The sequence below is a fragment of the Lissotriton helveticus genome, chromosome 6, assembly GCF_964261635.1.
Source record: "Lissotriton helveticus chromosome 6, aLisHel1.1, whole genome shotgun sequence".
NCBI classification, from domain to species: domain Eukaryota; kingdom Metazoa; phylum Chordata; class Amphibia; order Caudata; family Salamandridae; genus Lissotriton; species Lissotriton helveticus.
In genome coordinates, this window is record NC_136067.1 from 1275853940 (window position 1) to 1275870490 (window position 16551).

The following is a 16551-nucleotide window of genomic DNA, read 5'->3' on the forward strand; positions in this document are numbered from 1 at the left end:
GATCAGAATAGGACAGTGTGGCCACCTTCGGTGCCGGCCTCTGCGGTGCAGACATCCCTCATTGGCTGGTTGGTCTTTGCGGCGTTGGAGTATGGATTGGACTTCAAACAAGCTTTGGTTGCTGAAAGGGGTCTGGTACCCCTAGTATTGGTGAAGGAAGGCTCCTGGGTGTCCTGGCGCCTACACACTTGGTAGGGGGATGGATCTGGCCTCAGGGAGCAGGGTGACCTCCTCTTGGGCGGCTGCTGTGTAAGTGGACTTGGTGGTCATCAGAGCTGTGAACCAGACGTTGCGGTCAGTGCCTGCAAATTGTATAGAAGTAGCTCCTCCACTTCAAGGTAGATGCTGACTTGCTTGGCGAAGTACTGGTGGCCCTCTGAGGCTTTTGGAGGGTGAACAGCTGCAGGATGAGCGAGGTTGTTGCGATTGTCGGAAGATTTTGGCTCCAAAGTCCACTGGTAGTCTGCATTTCTCGCTTCTTCAGCTCTTCTGGTCCTTCTTTTGACAGGTAAATCTGAGTTCCTGGTGTCAGGGGGGCCACCAAAATACTGAAATTAGGGACGTTGAGGAGAGAGAAAGGTAGTAGCCAATGGGCTACTTACCCTTGGGTTCACTACACTTCCCTTTATGACTACTTCCTGTGGGGAGTGGGCATAACCCTGTCCCAGAGTTCCTAATTCTACCAAAATCAAGCGGTGGAACCCTTACTTTGCGGAGCACATCAGGCAGTCTACCTTAGGGGAGTGACTAGCCCAGGGGGGCAACACGCCTGCTTGCATTCCTAATTTCCCGCCTGTCCTGGTGCCAGAAAGGCCTCAGGACAGGTGGTGTGGGGGAAGCCGGGGTCGCATATCAAAGGCGGCAGAGGCTTTGAAGCCTCTAGCCTTGGTATGCAGATTCACTAACCATCCTGTTGGAAGAGGTGTAAACACCACCTGCCAGAGCATGCATTGTTTCTGATCTTACAGCACAAGCTCTCACCTCCAGGGGGTCAAAGACTTGTCTGTGGTGGCAGACTGGAAGATTTCAGTCAGCCAGCACACTTAGAGGCTGGTAGGTTTTCAGGGGGCACCTGTAAGGTGCCCTTTGGGTGCATGTTTTAATAAATACACTACTGGCATCAGTATTGATTTATAAAGACCAGCTGTTTGATACAAAACACTGTAGGTTTCAGTGAAGCCATCATATAGCTGAGGAACATGAATGATCAGTGCCCAGTACATGTACTCAAGATGGCTTCCCTGTTCATTTATACTATCTAGCAATTAAACTAGACAGCACAGGGGCATATCTGCTCATGCAGATATCAGTTGCGTGGGTGGCAGGCGAAAGGGGATAAATAAAAAATTAAAAACGTACCTGGTGTCTGCGTCACCGCTTTCTCCACTCCTTCCTCCGTCCGGAACAGGAAGGATACCGGAAACACCCAGGTTCCCCATAGCCAATCACAATGCTGCAATGCAGAGTTGAGATTGGTCTGAACGCCATGGCTCGGTGCTCAGATGGGGAATGGGGACCTGGGCATGTCCTCCACCCATACTGTAAAGTAGCCTGGGGGGAGAGCATGCTATTTGCGCATGAATGTTTGACCAGCCCCTGGCTCCTTCAGCAGAGCAGCCCCACCCCGCTTCCCAAAGCTGTCGCAAGAAAAATAAAATCATAATAACATTGAGTTATAATGTTTTTATGTTTTCTTACACTGCTGAATAGCAGTGAGGCAAACTCTCCCCCGCCTTAGCGGAGGAGCCGCCACTGGCAGATATGACCTCACATGTACTATAATGCACCCTTCCATAGGGCTATAAAGCCTGCTGTAGAGGTGACTTACATATATTGCATGCAGTGTCTGCGGGCATGGCACATCAGGTGTATATTTTTCTGCACTATTTCATGCAGCCTGCAATGGATGTTTGCATGAATCTGATGGTGGGGTGGGTCCCTTAGGGTGGCACAATTCATGCTGCATCCCTTACCGACCCTCTTTAGTACCCATACCCTAGGTACCAAGGTACCATTTACTCGGGACTTACAGAGGTATTAAAGGTCTTGGCTGTCGGGGAACAATTGAGCAGGTACCTTGTTTTAGGGAAAGAGCACTGACACTGGGGACCTGGCTAGCAGGAACCCAGTGTACTTCAGTCAAAATGTCATCAGGTATCAGGCAAAAAGGGTGGGGGGAGACCATATCAAAAAGAGGTACTTTCCTACACTTGCATACTCGTAAAGATCCAGCCTGGCTTTTCTTTGATTCTCGCCATTTGAAAAACTGCCACTCAGAAGCCCAGAATTAGATAAAGAGACAGGAGATGCTAGAGCAGTGTAATTCCTCTCCGACCATATGCCTGCTGCTGTGCCTGGGCAGGTCTTGCTAGGCTTCACAGCACTACTGTCCTCTCAGCGGAGGGGATTCTTTGAAAATTCTGCCGCCACCTGCATTCGCTCTGGTTGACTTCTTTTGTACAGTCTTTGGGACACCTGGGATGACGAGACATGAGGATTACAGCACCCTCACAGAGATCTGGCCTGGCACTTCCTGGCTTTAGAGGGATGGGGATGAACACTCGGCCACTCCTTCACCAGAAAATATGGAACCAGAAATTAATCAAATTAGGTGCTAACTGTTTAAACCTCTTTGCATCCCAGCAAATCTGGAGGATTTTTTATTTTATTTTATTTTTTATATGTTTATTGCAGAATCAAAAAAAAAGGAATTTCAGGCGGGACGGTGGGTGGGGGGTTAGTTGAATGTCTAGGCTGTTCATGCATTCTATTATGTGTTTTCCACTGGCAGTGTCCTCCTGGCTATGGAGTACTGTATGTATGATTTGCCTGAAACCCTTAATAAACACAGTTGTGAAAAAAAAAAAGGAATTTCAGCATACAATCAGAAGGTCCGTTAGTCAGGTAGTCGGTATGAAAGAAAACAAGGAAAAAGGGTCTCACACGGCCAATTAGCCCACATCCCGAAGGCCGGGCGGTGAACCACATTTTTCGATGGAATGTAGACATATGTCCTGTAAGGCATTCTGCATTTTCATTTTTTGTAAACAGTGTACCATCTCACCCCCCCACCCTAACTAACCAATGTAATAATAGCTCAGCAAAACAGTCATTTATCAGCAGCAGAATCACACCTCTTTCCCTCCCCACCCAATACCTATCCAACGCTAAGTTCGCCATACTGTCTCTCGTGTCCGAGGTAACTCCCTTCCTCTCACAAACCCCCATCTAGCCCATGGTATTGCCGCCACTTTGACCACACCTTTCTAAATTTATTCGGGCACCCCCTTGCTTTATACGTTACTCTTTCTGCTGCCATATACAGGCCCAGTCCCCTCCTCCATTCCTCTAGGCCCGGAGGTTCCGGTGACCCCCAGTATTTCGCAATATCCCTCTTGGCCACCACCAGCGCCAGCACTAAGAAAATAAGGAGTGGTCTTGGCAGATCAACCTCATTGGTCATTCCTAACAGTGCCAGCTTAGGTTCACACTGAAGTGGGGTCCCCAAGACCTCCCCTAGTTCCGTAAAGACCTGTTTCCAGTACCTCTGAATCTTAGTACATGACCATATAGTGTGGAAGAAATCCCCTTCCTGTCGGCAGCCCCGTAGGCAAGTTGTGTCTTCTACCTTCCCCATTCTGTGAAGTTTCAGTCTGTCATAATAGGTTCTATGGAGCACGTTAAATTGTATGAGGCGTAGCCTGGATTTTATCGCTACGTCCCGTGGGTGCATTAATACAATTTCCCAATCCAGATCTTCCATGGCTCCCAATTCCCCTTCCCATGTATGTCGTAATTTCATCAGGTCACCTAACATATTGTTGGTCAGGGTCTTGTAGGTTAGGGAGACTGCCTTCCCCGGAATTTGCTCCTGCAGGAGTCTTCCCTCTATAGGCGCGTATTCAGGGATATCAGTGAGCTGGATTTTCTGTGCCCCCCATGCATGGCGGAGTTGGGTATATTTAAAGAATTGGGAGGCGTGCAGCCCGAATTCTGACCTGAGGGTGTTGAAAGATTTCAACTCACCTTTGGCAATCACATCGCCTATTGTGGAGATGCCGATGTTGTCCCATCCCGGAAACCCCGCAACTTGTGTAGTTCCGTCAGCCACTGGCAGTGCCATAGAGGCGTCTGTCGAGTCGGTTTCTTGTCCCAGGCCATGCGTTTCGTGGCCCTGGCCCAGGCGTCGAGTGAAAGGATAGTGGCAGGGAGTAACGGCGCTCGTCTAGAGCCTCCGTATACATAATATAAGATATTTCTGGAGGACAGCTTCAACTTTTCTAGAGCATAAGTCGGGTGGTCTGCCGGGGCGTGCAGCCAGTCATTTATTGGTGTCAAGTGTTCTGCCCAATAGTACGCTTCTAAATTCAGAATTGAGATTCCCCCACTATACTGGTGCCTTTGGAGTGTTGTTAGCGCCACCCTAGGTTGTTTGCCCTGCCACAGGAAGGTTCTCAGATCCAAATGGATCCTGGTAAATACCGAGGTCGGAAGAGGATAGTATTCATTTTGTAATGCGTAGAGGAATTTTGGTAATGTGATCATTTTATACATTGCCGCTCGGCCCAGGAGGGTGAGTGGAAGCTGCCTCCAACGGTCCATGTCCGCCGTCGCGCTCAAGATTATCCGTTCCAAGTTCTTTTGGAACGATAAGGTTCTATCCAGTGTAATGTATATCCCTAAGTATTGGAAGCCTTCAGTAGACGTCAGAAGTTGCTCTGGTAGCCCTGTCCACTCATCCCTACCTCCTGGATCATAGAGAATCGATTTATGCCAGTTAATAGTGTGTCCTGTCCATCTGCCGTAGTGTTCTAGCTCTCGGAACAGTTCAGATATTGTAGTCTCGGGTTTCGAGATATACAGACACCGTCTGCATAGAGTGATATCTTCTCCTGTACGAGATCTGTGTCAGTCTTTGTAAAGCCTACGATGCCCTCATTCTGGCGAATCCTGGCTGCCAGAACCTCTATTGTTAGTGTGAAAAGGAGGGGGGACAGGGGGCAACCCTGGCGCGTGCCTCGCCGAACCGGGAATGCACGGGATAGCTGACCATTAACTCGCACTCTGGCCCTCGGAGCAGTGTAGAGGAGCTGGATCCATTTCTGAAATTTAGGGCCAAACCCAAAACTGTGAAGCACTGCAATAAGGAACGGCCAATGCACGGCATCGAAAGCCTTTTCGGCGTCAAGGGAGAGGAACCAATGCGGGTCGGCCCTACCCCTCACCTCCTGCAGCCAATTGTGGGTACGCCGAATGTTTAATTTGGTGGCCCTGTCCGGTAGGAAGCCTGATTGGTCCAGGTGAACAAGGTTTGTGATGACTGGCCTTAGGCGTCGTGCCAATATAGTCGCCAGTATCTTCACCTCCGTATTGAGGAGGGAGATGGGGCGGTAGGATGCACAGTCTTCCTTGGGCTTGCCCTCTTTGTAAATCGGGACAATCGTGGCCATAGAGAGATCTGGTGGAAGTTCTCCGGTTTGGTAGGCCTTGGTAAAGAGCCCCTTAAGATGTCGGCCTAGAAGGTCCGCAGTACATTTGAAGAATTCCGCCGGAAACCCATTCGGGCCCGGAGTTTTCCCCGGCTTCAATGTGGATATGGCTTCCGATATTTCGTCAGTCGTGACGTCGGCTTCCAAGGTCAAGAGCTCCTCAGGGGACAGTGCAGGCAGGTCCACCTGTGCGATATATGTTCCCGCCTCCTCACTGGTTCCCAGATCTCTAGCCGCATAAAAGAGTTCATAATGTGAGGCGAAAGTGTCGGCTATCGCCACCTCGGAGGTCCCTATATTGCCGTTGGGCGTCCAGTAATCTCCTAAGCGTCCCGGTGTCTTTATGACGTTGATATTCTTCCTCCCACGTTAAGATATTTCGTTCCACCCCTGTGACTTCTGCCAGGATCCTACGGCTTTCCTCACTTTTCCTACTCCGCAACCTATCCCTTAGAACGGGTTTCATGGCCTCCCAAAAGGTGACCTTCGAGTCCACTGTTCTTTCGTTATCTGCTACATAGACCTTGATGTCTGCCCTCAGACGACGTCGAATCGCCGCCGTCTGGAGGTCCCAGGCCGCCAGGCGCCAGGAGGCACCTACCTCCTCCCGGGTACGGCCTATCTGCACCCATAAAGGTGAGTGGTCTGATATCCCTCTGGCCTTGTACTCCGCCGTGTCATCCCCTCTCACAAACTGCCTGGACAGGAATATGTAATCCAGTCTTGAGAACACCTTATGTGCCCCTGAGTAGTAGGAGTAGGCCGGTTGCGTAGGATGTAGCCATCTCCAGACGTCTATGAGACCCATAGTGTCCATCTGGTTAGCCAGCGTGGTTCGTAGTCCCCCTCTGTCCGTCATCCCTGAGCGGTCTCGCCTAGTGTCCATCACATCATTGAAATCGCCTCCCACTACCTGGACAGTGTCGGCTGTGTCCAGGAGAATGGTGGCAAGAGCCTTCAGTGTTTGTTTCTGTAACTTTGGTGGTGCATACACCGAGATTAATGTGTACGTGTTTCTCCTCCAAGTCCCCTGGACCCCCGCATATGTCCCCGTTGGGTCTATCCAGGTGCGTGAAATGGCGAAGGAAAAGGACTTTTTGACTATGACCGCCACCCCCCTAGAGTCTGACGTGTATCCCGCATGTGCCAATACTCTAAATCTACCTCTAGCTATGAAGGTGCAGTGTGTGCCTTTTAGGTGCGTTTCCTGAAGCAGGGTAACATCGGGGTCCAGTCTTTTAAGATAGGAGTGGACTCGCCCTCTTTTGACTTTGGAGCCCAACCCGTTTACGTTCCATGTCAGGATACCAACTCCCCGACTGTCTATTCGCGGTGCAGTGAGTGTGCTAGCCATTCATGTGAGCGATAGGTTGGTGTGGCAGAATACTGACGTGGATAGGCGGTGTCAAACTTCTCTGTGCATGGCTGCTGTTTCTGGACTGTTACCTCTACCCCTTCAACTCCCCCCTCCCAAATCCCCTCAAGCCAAACAGATGTAAAAGCCCCCCATCCCCACCCCACCCCACCTCCCTCCCCATCCAGTCCCATCCCAACAGAAGACGGAACCGTCCGCAGGAGAAGGCCTGTCGCCCACCCACACATCCCTCCCTTAAACCACTTCTAAGTCCCTCCACCCACTATCCGGGTAGGAGAGTAACCTACAACAACAACTTATACAAACAACTGTAGTAAAAGAAGATAGCAAAGAAAAGGGGGCGTGTCAACTTGCGTGGTTCCCAGCAACGAGCTGCATCTCCGACATCCCAAGCCGTCACTGTTCATGATCTTGAGTCTTGAGTCTCTGATTCAGGCATGCTGTGCTGTTCCGACCCATCTTGCTCCAGCACTCTGATCGCATCCACTAGAGGGTGGACCGATGAATTCTCTCCCTCCCTCTCCTCCCCGCCAGATGTGCGGCTCTCAAGGTCGTCGTCTTCATCTCCTTCTGAGCGGGCAGTGGTCCGTAAACATGTAAATCTAGAGCCCGACCCCGTCCCCGTTTTCGGGGAAGCCGATCGTCCCTTCCGCGTCCCCTCTGCGCCACGACTTTCGTATGGCGTCGCTGGGTTCTGTCTCCTCGTTCTCCTAGAGTTCATCCTCCAGGTCCTTGGCAGTTCCCAATGTGGACCATTTCACACAGACCTATCCAACATGTCCCTTCCGGCAGCTTCTCTGCTGTTGAGTATCGGGCGTTCCTCCAGCCATTGCCAGGCGTCCTCCGGATGAGTAAAGAAAAGTGACTGTTCCTTGTAGAGCACTTTAAGTTTTGCTGGGAAGAGTAGCATGTAGGATATCTTCAGGTCCATAAGTTTCGCTTTCACAGCGTCGAAGGAGCGGCGCTGCTTCTGCACCTCCTGACTGTAGTCCGGGAAAACCATGATGTGTGCATTCTCTAGGCGGATCTCCCCCAGTTTCCTCGCTTCCCGTAGGATCAGGTCCCTGTCCGCGAAATTAAGGAAGCGCGCAATGACCAGTCTCGGTCTCGCTCCTTCCGGTGGCTTGGCCAGGAGGGCCCTGTGTGCCCTCTCGATAATGAAGCATGTCGAAAACTGCACCGTCGGGAAGGTGTCCAGCAGCCAGGAGCGAAGGAAGGACACCATATCCGCCTTTTCAATTCCTTCCCTAAAACCTACGAAGCGGAGGTTGTTGCGTCTCGCCCTGTTTTCCGCGTCATCAACCTGCCATAGGAGCTGACGGTGTGACGCTTGAAGCTCCGCCATGTCTTTTCTTAGGGTAGTAATCGAGTCTTCGGCTTCGCCCATACGTGTTTCGGCAGATGCTACCCTATCTGATAGATTTCGGAAGTCTTGCCTCAGCAGCGTCACTTCGGAACCCACTTCGCCAATCTTGACCTCCAGGGCCGCTCGGGATTCCTGGACGTCAGTTCGGGATGCTTGGATAGCGCTCATCAGGAGTTCAGTGTCCGAGCGCATAGTCGATGTGGCCGGGAGGGGATCCCCTACCTGCCTCGAGGTGGCAAAGCTGTCCATGGGCCCTTGTTTCTGCGGTTTTATCGGTGGATCCTTCTTTCCCATAGTGTACCGTGGCGATGGCGCAAGCGCGTGGGATCCACAACTGTAGTACTTTGCCCCGTCTCCTGGGAGTCAGCCGTTGCCCGCTATGCCCTGCGACGCCTCTGCCGCACACCCGGTGCTTCTATGGTCGGGGCGCCCCTCAGCGGTGTCCAGACGGGTCGCTGCCGTCCCCACAGTTCCTTTCTTGGTGCGTCGATCAAAGGGGGGTAGTGCCAACTGGTCCCCCTTAGCCCCGTCTCTTGGCGCAGTGTTCTCCAGCCCGCGATCTGTGTCTCAATCTCAGCCCCACCTGCAATGACCCCCTCGCTACTCGGGGAGCCGAGGGTGCGGGGGGGGGGGTCCGCCTGGTCCGTGTAGTGTGCGAATGGGGGCCTCAGCCGGGTAGGCAGCGGCTGGTGTGGGGCTCGCCTCGGTTCTGCTGTCCACTATTAATGTTGATGTCCCCAGGGGGTTATAGAATTCCCACTGCGTGCAGCCCGACTCTAGGGCGCCCAGGGACCATGTACCGGGATGGAGCCTCACCTCTCTCAGTTCGCGGCTCCGGCCGCCATCTTGTTAAAGGCGCCAAGCCGGTCCCCGTCTCCCCTCCGTTCCCCGGGACCAGTCACTGGTTCCTTGCCTGGTCGGGTCGCCTCCACGGTCCCTCTCCGCCACGTGGGCGTGCTCCGCAGGTGTGCGCAGGGCGACGGTGCGATGCGGCCGCAGCTCCTCACCTCATATCGTCTGTGCCCCGTCCACCATCTTGGTGAGGGAGTGCCTGAATCTGGGGCCCGTGTTGCTGCCGCTCCGGTGGGGACCCGGTCTTACCGTCCAGCGCCGCCAAGCTTCCCCTGCCAGGCGATGAACTCGCGCTCCCACCGTCAGATCTGGGGGCCGGGTGTTCCGCTGCGCCGGGGATGCGTGGATGCGCCGGCCGCCCTGCTGCCTCCGACTGGTCGTGTCGGTCCGTCTTCGGCGGGGTGCGCGAAAACAAGTTATTTCCGCCACAACATCGGACGGCACGCTTCTCTGCCGGGTCCCGCTGCTGTCCGGGTCTTGCATGGCAAGTTCGATTTTATTTTGGGGTAGTTGTAAGACGGATTTGGGGCAGCTCGTCGGGAGCTCCGCGACTATGCATCCTAACACGCCATGCTGATAGCCACGCCCCCAGCAAATCTGGAGGATTGGTCAGGGCACTATGCTCGAATTCCAAACTAGGTGCTAGACTTTTCTCATCTTGTCATCTGCCCCCCTATTTTTTTTATATATAAACATGCCTACATCACTCCCATGCTCATACGTAAACTGTTGTCCTCGAACACTCTTGCACCTCTATTGTAGTCCTTATAGTTTAGAGTTATTAGTTAGCTGTTGGGTATATATTTTACTTAATTATTATTAAGCTGTTTTCCATATGTGGTAAAATGTCACTAAGCCCCTTTCCATATTCTTATTTTGGCTACAGTTAACCAAGAAACTGGAAATTGTCATATTGGTAAATTGCTTTCCTAGACACAATGTCTCAACCAATTTTCTTAGCTTCTCACCTAAGAAGACCGATCACTTCGATTGAATGCCCAAAAACGTGGATCTTTTAGCATTTAACATATCTTTCGGAGTGCAGACTACTTATAAGCACGGCTGAATGAGCATCAGTTTGAAAGAACAGTGAGTAGATTGAAGGAGGGGCGGATGTTGCAGATGGTAGTATACACTAGTGGGTTTAGATAATGATGGTACTGGAAAATGTAGTTATTTTGGAGGAGTTGTGAGTCAGTGGGGGCTTTGTTTTATGTCTGCTGGGGGTTTTCCAAGCTTGACGCAATTCTGGCTAAGGAAGTTATAAGATTACAGATAAAACCGGCCTGAACATGTAAGGGGACCCTTGTATTTTTGGTGCTAGAATGTCTGGTTAAATCCTTATTCTTGGGGAAGGAGGCTACATGGATCTTGAGCGCCTATTTACGTACAGTAGCCAACAGCGTTACTGTCTCTTTATGCAGTAGAGACAAGGGCTTCTGTCAGAATGGATAACTAGGTCTTGAAACTAGAGGTGGGCAACTACTGAAGGCTTGAGCCAGATGCCTGGCTCTGGCTCTGGCTCAGCTCAAGGTCCTCTTGGACCCTAGAAACCAAAGCTTTCATGTGGCTTCTACCTGCCACCCACGCTCTAACCTCATACGCCAAGAATTAAAGGCGAAGCATTAATCTCTTATATAGAACAGGGAAGAGATTGGGATACCAATCCATGGGCTGAATTAAACAATGTGAAACCACAAATCCTGTGCTCAATCCTGGCTTTCCTGCTTGACAAAATTGTGTGATCCTAGACAAATCTTTTTTCTGTTTCATTTAATAGATGATAATATTGCTCCTTGTTTAATATGAATCTAGGCCATTTACAATTCACTTGCCTCTTAGTTTACTAAAGGCATTGTCATCAATAATTCAAATTATCACTTTTAATAAATGTTTCTCAGTGCAGCAATATAATCTGCTTTACAAAGACTAAACAGTTCGCGTGTTAAAAACATAAACATTTTTGAATTCTGAACAGGCTTCGTCTTATTTTCACACAAGATCGTGCACAAATGATATGCTAAACATTTCCATGGCTCGGCTTGAGAATGGACTATTAGAGGCAAACCAGGCCCTTGGCTTGGCTCTGCTCTTCATATTAACGTGTTGGCTTCTCCACCTGTATCTGAAACTAATCTGCAATCTCACAAAAAACTAACCAACTCCTGCAACAGTAATCGCATAGAATTCAGACTGATACTGTACTCTTCAACAAATTTTTATGGGAAGCTGAAAAGGAATCTCACATGGCCTCTTACCCAGCAAGGCTCCAGGTACATAGAGCACTTGCTGAAAACCCGAGCTGCAATACAGGAGAAACAGAGAAAGGTGGTGCAGCCAAGTCTGTCAGAAGGGATGCAGAAGTTAGGGGAGTTTCATGTACAGACACTCACATCAATTAGGTTGAGCAGGATGTATGCAGTGTTCGCTACTTCGCCTACCTCGATATGGAAAATCTACCCTTTCATCTACAGACCTCCCAATCTCTTCCAGAGTTACGAAAGTCCCTGAAGGCATGGCTAATCAACTGGACCCTGACAGTGCATGGACTCCCTCAGGTGTGACAAGAAGCGCTCTACAAATCTACTGATTGATTGATTGATTGATGGGTAGAAGTGTATTTTGAGGATAGCTTTTGAGGATTGCCTTTACCTATCGGTAACGGTGCGAGACAACAGTTTTTATCCGCTTGTATTTGAAACTATTTTAAACAGTTTTTTAACCTTTTCCACAATTTTGTAAAGCGTGCTCACTATTAGCTAACTGCCTTGAATTTGATTTCGAATCTGAAAAGTGTATTTGGAGTTGACTTTGACCTACCTAATGTAGCGACCGCGACCCAGGAGCAGCAAAACTGGAAGTCACTGGAGGTAGCGCTCTAGGAGGTTCAGCAGCCTAGATGCTAAACATGAGCAGTACTGAAAACTGAGCCGTGCGCCAAAGGCAAGCCCGTCTGCGCCCGAACGCGACCAGGGGCCAGGAACCCTGCTCCTTTTACACCAGATCTTGGCAGCCACTACCACTACTCCAGGAGAGGCTTTTCAAGCTAGCCAAGCCCCTGCCACACAAAAAGATGCTCTGTGCTAAAGTCTACCCAGGGGACACAGAGGGTCCTTTCTCATGCCTCAATTGCAAGTGGGGCACCCGCGCATTGACAGAGCAGCTCCCCAGAAAAGCTGATATTCAGACCGGGCTCCTACTGAACTGCATTTACTTGAATTCAAGGTCGTTGCGCAAACACCGCCGTGAGGTCTGGGACATTCTAGCAGAAACAAAACCTGATCTAGCCTTCATTATAGAGACCTGGCTAGATGATAACAATTCTCCTGATATCGCCGCCGCCCTGCCAGTTGGCTATAAACTACTAAAACGGGATAGATTGGGATGGAAGGGAGGAGGGATAGCCATTCTTTTTAAAAACGGTTTCACCTGTGTCCCCGAGTCAGTGGCTCCACTAGGGGAACACAAGATTTTAGCATTTCAAGTGTCTAGTGGTGACCACAAAACACTTGGGGGAGCAGTAATCTATAATCCACTAGGGCATAAGCCCGATTTTGGTGCTCAACTGCTATCTCAACTATTCCCCTATCGCTTAAAACATAAGAACTTTATAGTAATAGGTTATTTTAAGGTCCACTTTGAAAATGCTGATAACTCTGTGGTCAAACATTAGGAAAGTGATATGCGGATCTTGCAGCTAAAACAATGGATTAAAAGACCAACACACACTGCCGGGCATACACTAGACCTTTAGTTTTCTAATGATAGAATCTACCAATGTCTTGTTGGTTGTGCCACTTTCCTGGACCAACCACTCTTTAATTTCCTTCACCCTTAGTCTGACGGCTAAGCTAACCTGCCCGACCACATCTCAACGGTGACAAACAGGGCATGGAGTCTCATCACTCCTAATTCATTCACGCCCCTCTTCTCAACACTTCCTGTACAAGTAGAGGCTGAAAGCCTTCAATCTGAGATCACTAACACACTGGATCAATGTGACCCCAGGTTAGGAAGCAAACCAGTCAGGAAAACACCATCCGCAAAACGGTACTCGCCGGATCCTATGCTATTAAAAGGAAAATGTAAATCACTGCAACACAAGTGGAGATTGTCTAAAGACAAAAATGACAGACTGTTATACAAAGCAGAGATGATAATCTACCACAACACCATCAAATAAGCTAAGAAAACCTATTTTGTGAAGTGAATAAATGACAACAGTAAGTCACAAAGAACTATAAAAAATAGTGAAGGAACTTTGCAAACCAGCCAGTATGTCCCAAACTCTGCCCCCTTCAGTAGACTACTGTGAGAAAACCAGCAACTTCTTTGCTGACAAATTTCGGAAATGTACCCATCATTTAAAAAAAAAAAAAACACCACAGATGAGCCAGACTGGGAAACCCTGGCTTCTCACCCTAAGGCACTTTTTCATCTAAGCAATTTTGCCCCCTCTCAGAAAAGCAGGTCGTTAAAGCAATGACTGAGGTCAAATTGGGATTCCCGCTTGACCCATGCCCACACTTTATCTTCTCTCGGCTTATACAGGTCCTATGCCCTCATGTAACCCAAATATTCAATAAATCCCTAGACTCTGCTGTGTTCCCGGATATTTGGAAGGAAGCCATTCTATTCCCTCTACTAAAAAAGGCGGGCACGGAAGTCCACAACCCCGCTAACTACCGGCAAATCTCCCAGCTCCCATATCTGTCCAAAGTATTGGAGAGGCTGGTCAACAAACAATTAACCAACTGTTTAGAAACCAATGAGCTCCTGGAGCCATCCCAGATAGGCTTCAGAGCCACAAACATCACAGAAGCCACCTTATTGGCGGTCTTAGATAACATCCAATCCCTAGAAGACCAGGGTAAAGCTGCCTCCTGATCCTTCTGGACTTGTCGACGGCTTTTGATGCCGTTTCTTATAGCCTCCTGCTGAGTACCTTACATGAAAAGGGTCTACAATCTAAAGCTCTTCAATGGTTCAGCTCATTTATACGCAACAGAACACAAACAGTACAAATGGGCCCCTTTGCCTCCAACCCAAAAACTAATAATTACGGTGTCCCGCAAAGTGCCTCCTTGAGCCCCACTCTTTTTAATGCCTATGTATCCTCTTTGGCCAAAATCAGCAAGATATGGGGCTTTAATATTTGCTCCTATGCGGACGATACACAGCTGCTGATAGCCTTCGAAGAAAGGCATGAGGACACTAAGAACAATCTGATTAACTGCCTTTCAGAAATGGTGACTTGGATGTCAGATCACTGTTTTAAACTGAACGCTGGAAAGTAAGAGACTTAACTTTTTTAAGGAGCTCACCTAATTTGGCATGCAACCTGGTGGCCCCAATCACTAGGATCTGCCCCCGAGCTCAAACAGGTTCCAAAAAAACCTGGGCATACTCATCGACAATGCATTAACCATGCAGGACCAAGTCCGAGTTCTGTGTGGGAAAAGCTTTGCTACACTATTAAGAAGACTCTTCTTATGGATCCCCCTTAATTGTGGGAAAACCATCACTCAGGCTTCACTCTCAAGCAAATTGGATTATGGTAATGCACTCTATGCGGGCATGGAAGACTACTTTTTCTCTCATTTACATGTAGTCCAGAGCGCAGCTGGCAAGCTTGTGTATAGCAAAAACAAATACAGCTCGGCATCAGAATGTCTGACGGAGCTCCATTGGCTGCCCGTGCGCCAAAGAGCCAAATTCAAGTTCCTGGGTTATGCACACGAAGCACTACACAAACATGTCCACAGAATCCTGAAAGACAAGGTTGAATTTTATAACCCCATGCGTAAATTGAAGTCCTGCCACCAAACACTAGCAAAAAACAGTCGCATTAAGAAAGCTAGAGCAGGGGGCCGTTCCTTCTCTCATCTGGAGGCGGCTCTCTGGATTGAACTTCCTGTAGACCTTCATCTTAGCAATGACTACATGTCTTTCAGAAGAAAGTTGAAAACACATCTGTTCCCCAGGTTAAAACTATTGATATTTCACAGCCGATCGCTTAGGCTCCCTTTCTCACAGATGCAGCCAGTATCACACCACCCTCATTTCAGGTCATCACTTTCCTAGCGCGGTGATCTCCTCTCGGATGAATGTTGCGTTTAACAAATACAAATAGCGCATTCATGGTTATTCATATGAAAAACCTAAAAGAGGATCTTTGATTGAAAGAGGAGAGGGGCTAGTGAAGGACAAGTTGTTAATAAATTAATGCAACAAAAACTTCAAGAGAAAAGACGGATACAAATTTGAAGTAAATTGAAATGCATTAATAATGTGCAGCTGTTGGAAAGTAAAAGCTTAATTCTACCTGGCACAGTAACGTTGCTCCTTTTGAAGAGTTAGACAAAAATTGTGGTCAAAGCCAGGAAACTGAAACTTCTCCAGTTGCGCTCCAAGTACCACCGGCTTTCTCAAATCGAAGCAAGTTCCTTGTACGGAAGCAATCTCCCCTGTTAGTATAAATTAAAGCATACATACTTATCGCTGACCACAAGCACAGTCTTATAACTTCATTAATCCATGCTTGTTAATAACTAGCACATACATAGGTGTTATTTATCTAAGCGCCTATGGACGTCGGATTTCCAACATGCAACAAGCAGCCTGAGTGTGAACATTTTTTTTTTTAAACACAATGACATGCATAACATGATCACAATCCCCCTCCTACTTTTACCCCTACAACATTCTGCAATATCCCCCTCAAACCAACAGAAGTCCCCAACTCCCCCAATCAATTCCATTCTCCCACAAAAGAACCGATAACAGCGCAGCACACCTCTCCCAGCACCTACACTCCTGAATTACGTAATTCCTTTACCTAAAACTCAATAAAAATATTTTTTTATATTTTTAAAAGGATGGTTTGTGATGCCAAGTGGTTAAGAACCTTAGATTGTAGGATTACAGTTCTGAAAGAAGCGCCTAAGGAAGTGTAGGTCGTTTTCGTTATCTGTTAATTAACACTCCTTCCAAGGGGCAATAAACTAGTTTATACATTTTCAGATGAAATGAGAGTGACGTAATAAAACTCCAGGAACTATAAAAATGTTTAACAAATACGCTGTCTTAGTTACCGCTTTGTACTCTTCTCTTAATGTTGATATTTTAGGGATCAGCTACTGTGCCCATTAGCTTTTCGATTCCCTCATAACGTATTTTGTAAAATAAAAATATTGTGACCTCAAAAGAACGTAACTTTGTGTTGTAATTTTTTGATTGGGTCCACTGTAGGGGCCTGTGTTTGACCTCATGGTCACAGGTTCAAATCCCGGTGGGTCCACTCAGCCTTTCATTCTTCAGAGGCTGATAAAACAAGCATTTACAATGCAATGGTCTCGGCATTCTTAAAGTTAGAGCTATTGGCATTGCTCATGACATTATTTTTATTTATGTTTTGGTTTTTAAAACATATAAATAAATGGCATTGTCATTTACAATGCCAATAGCTT

At 48.4% G+C, this 16551-nt stretch overlaps 1 protein-coding gene across 1 annotated transcript in view; it reads right to left on the reverse strand.

The window, feature by feature from the left end:
• GALM (galactose mutarotase) overlaps window positions 1-16551 on the reverse strand; it is a 151908-nt gene that overhangs the window by 32273 nt on the left and 103084 nt on the right. Inside the window, exon 5 of the mRNA XM_078649019.1 lies at window positions 15408-15549. Coding sequence (XP_078505145.1) covers window positions 15408-15549 — 142 coding nt within the window. The remainder of the gene's footprint in view (window positions 1-15407; window positions 15550-16551) is intronic.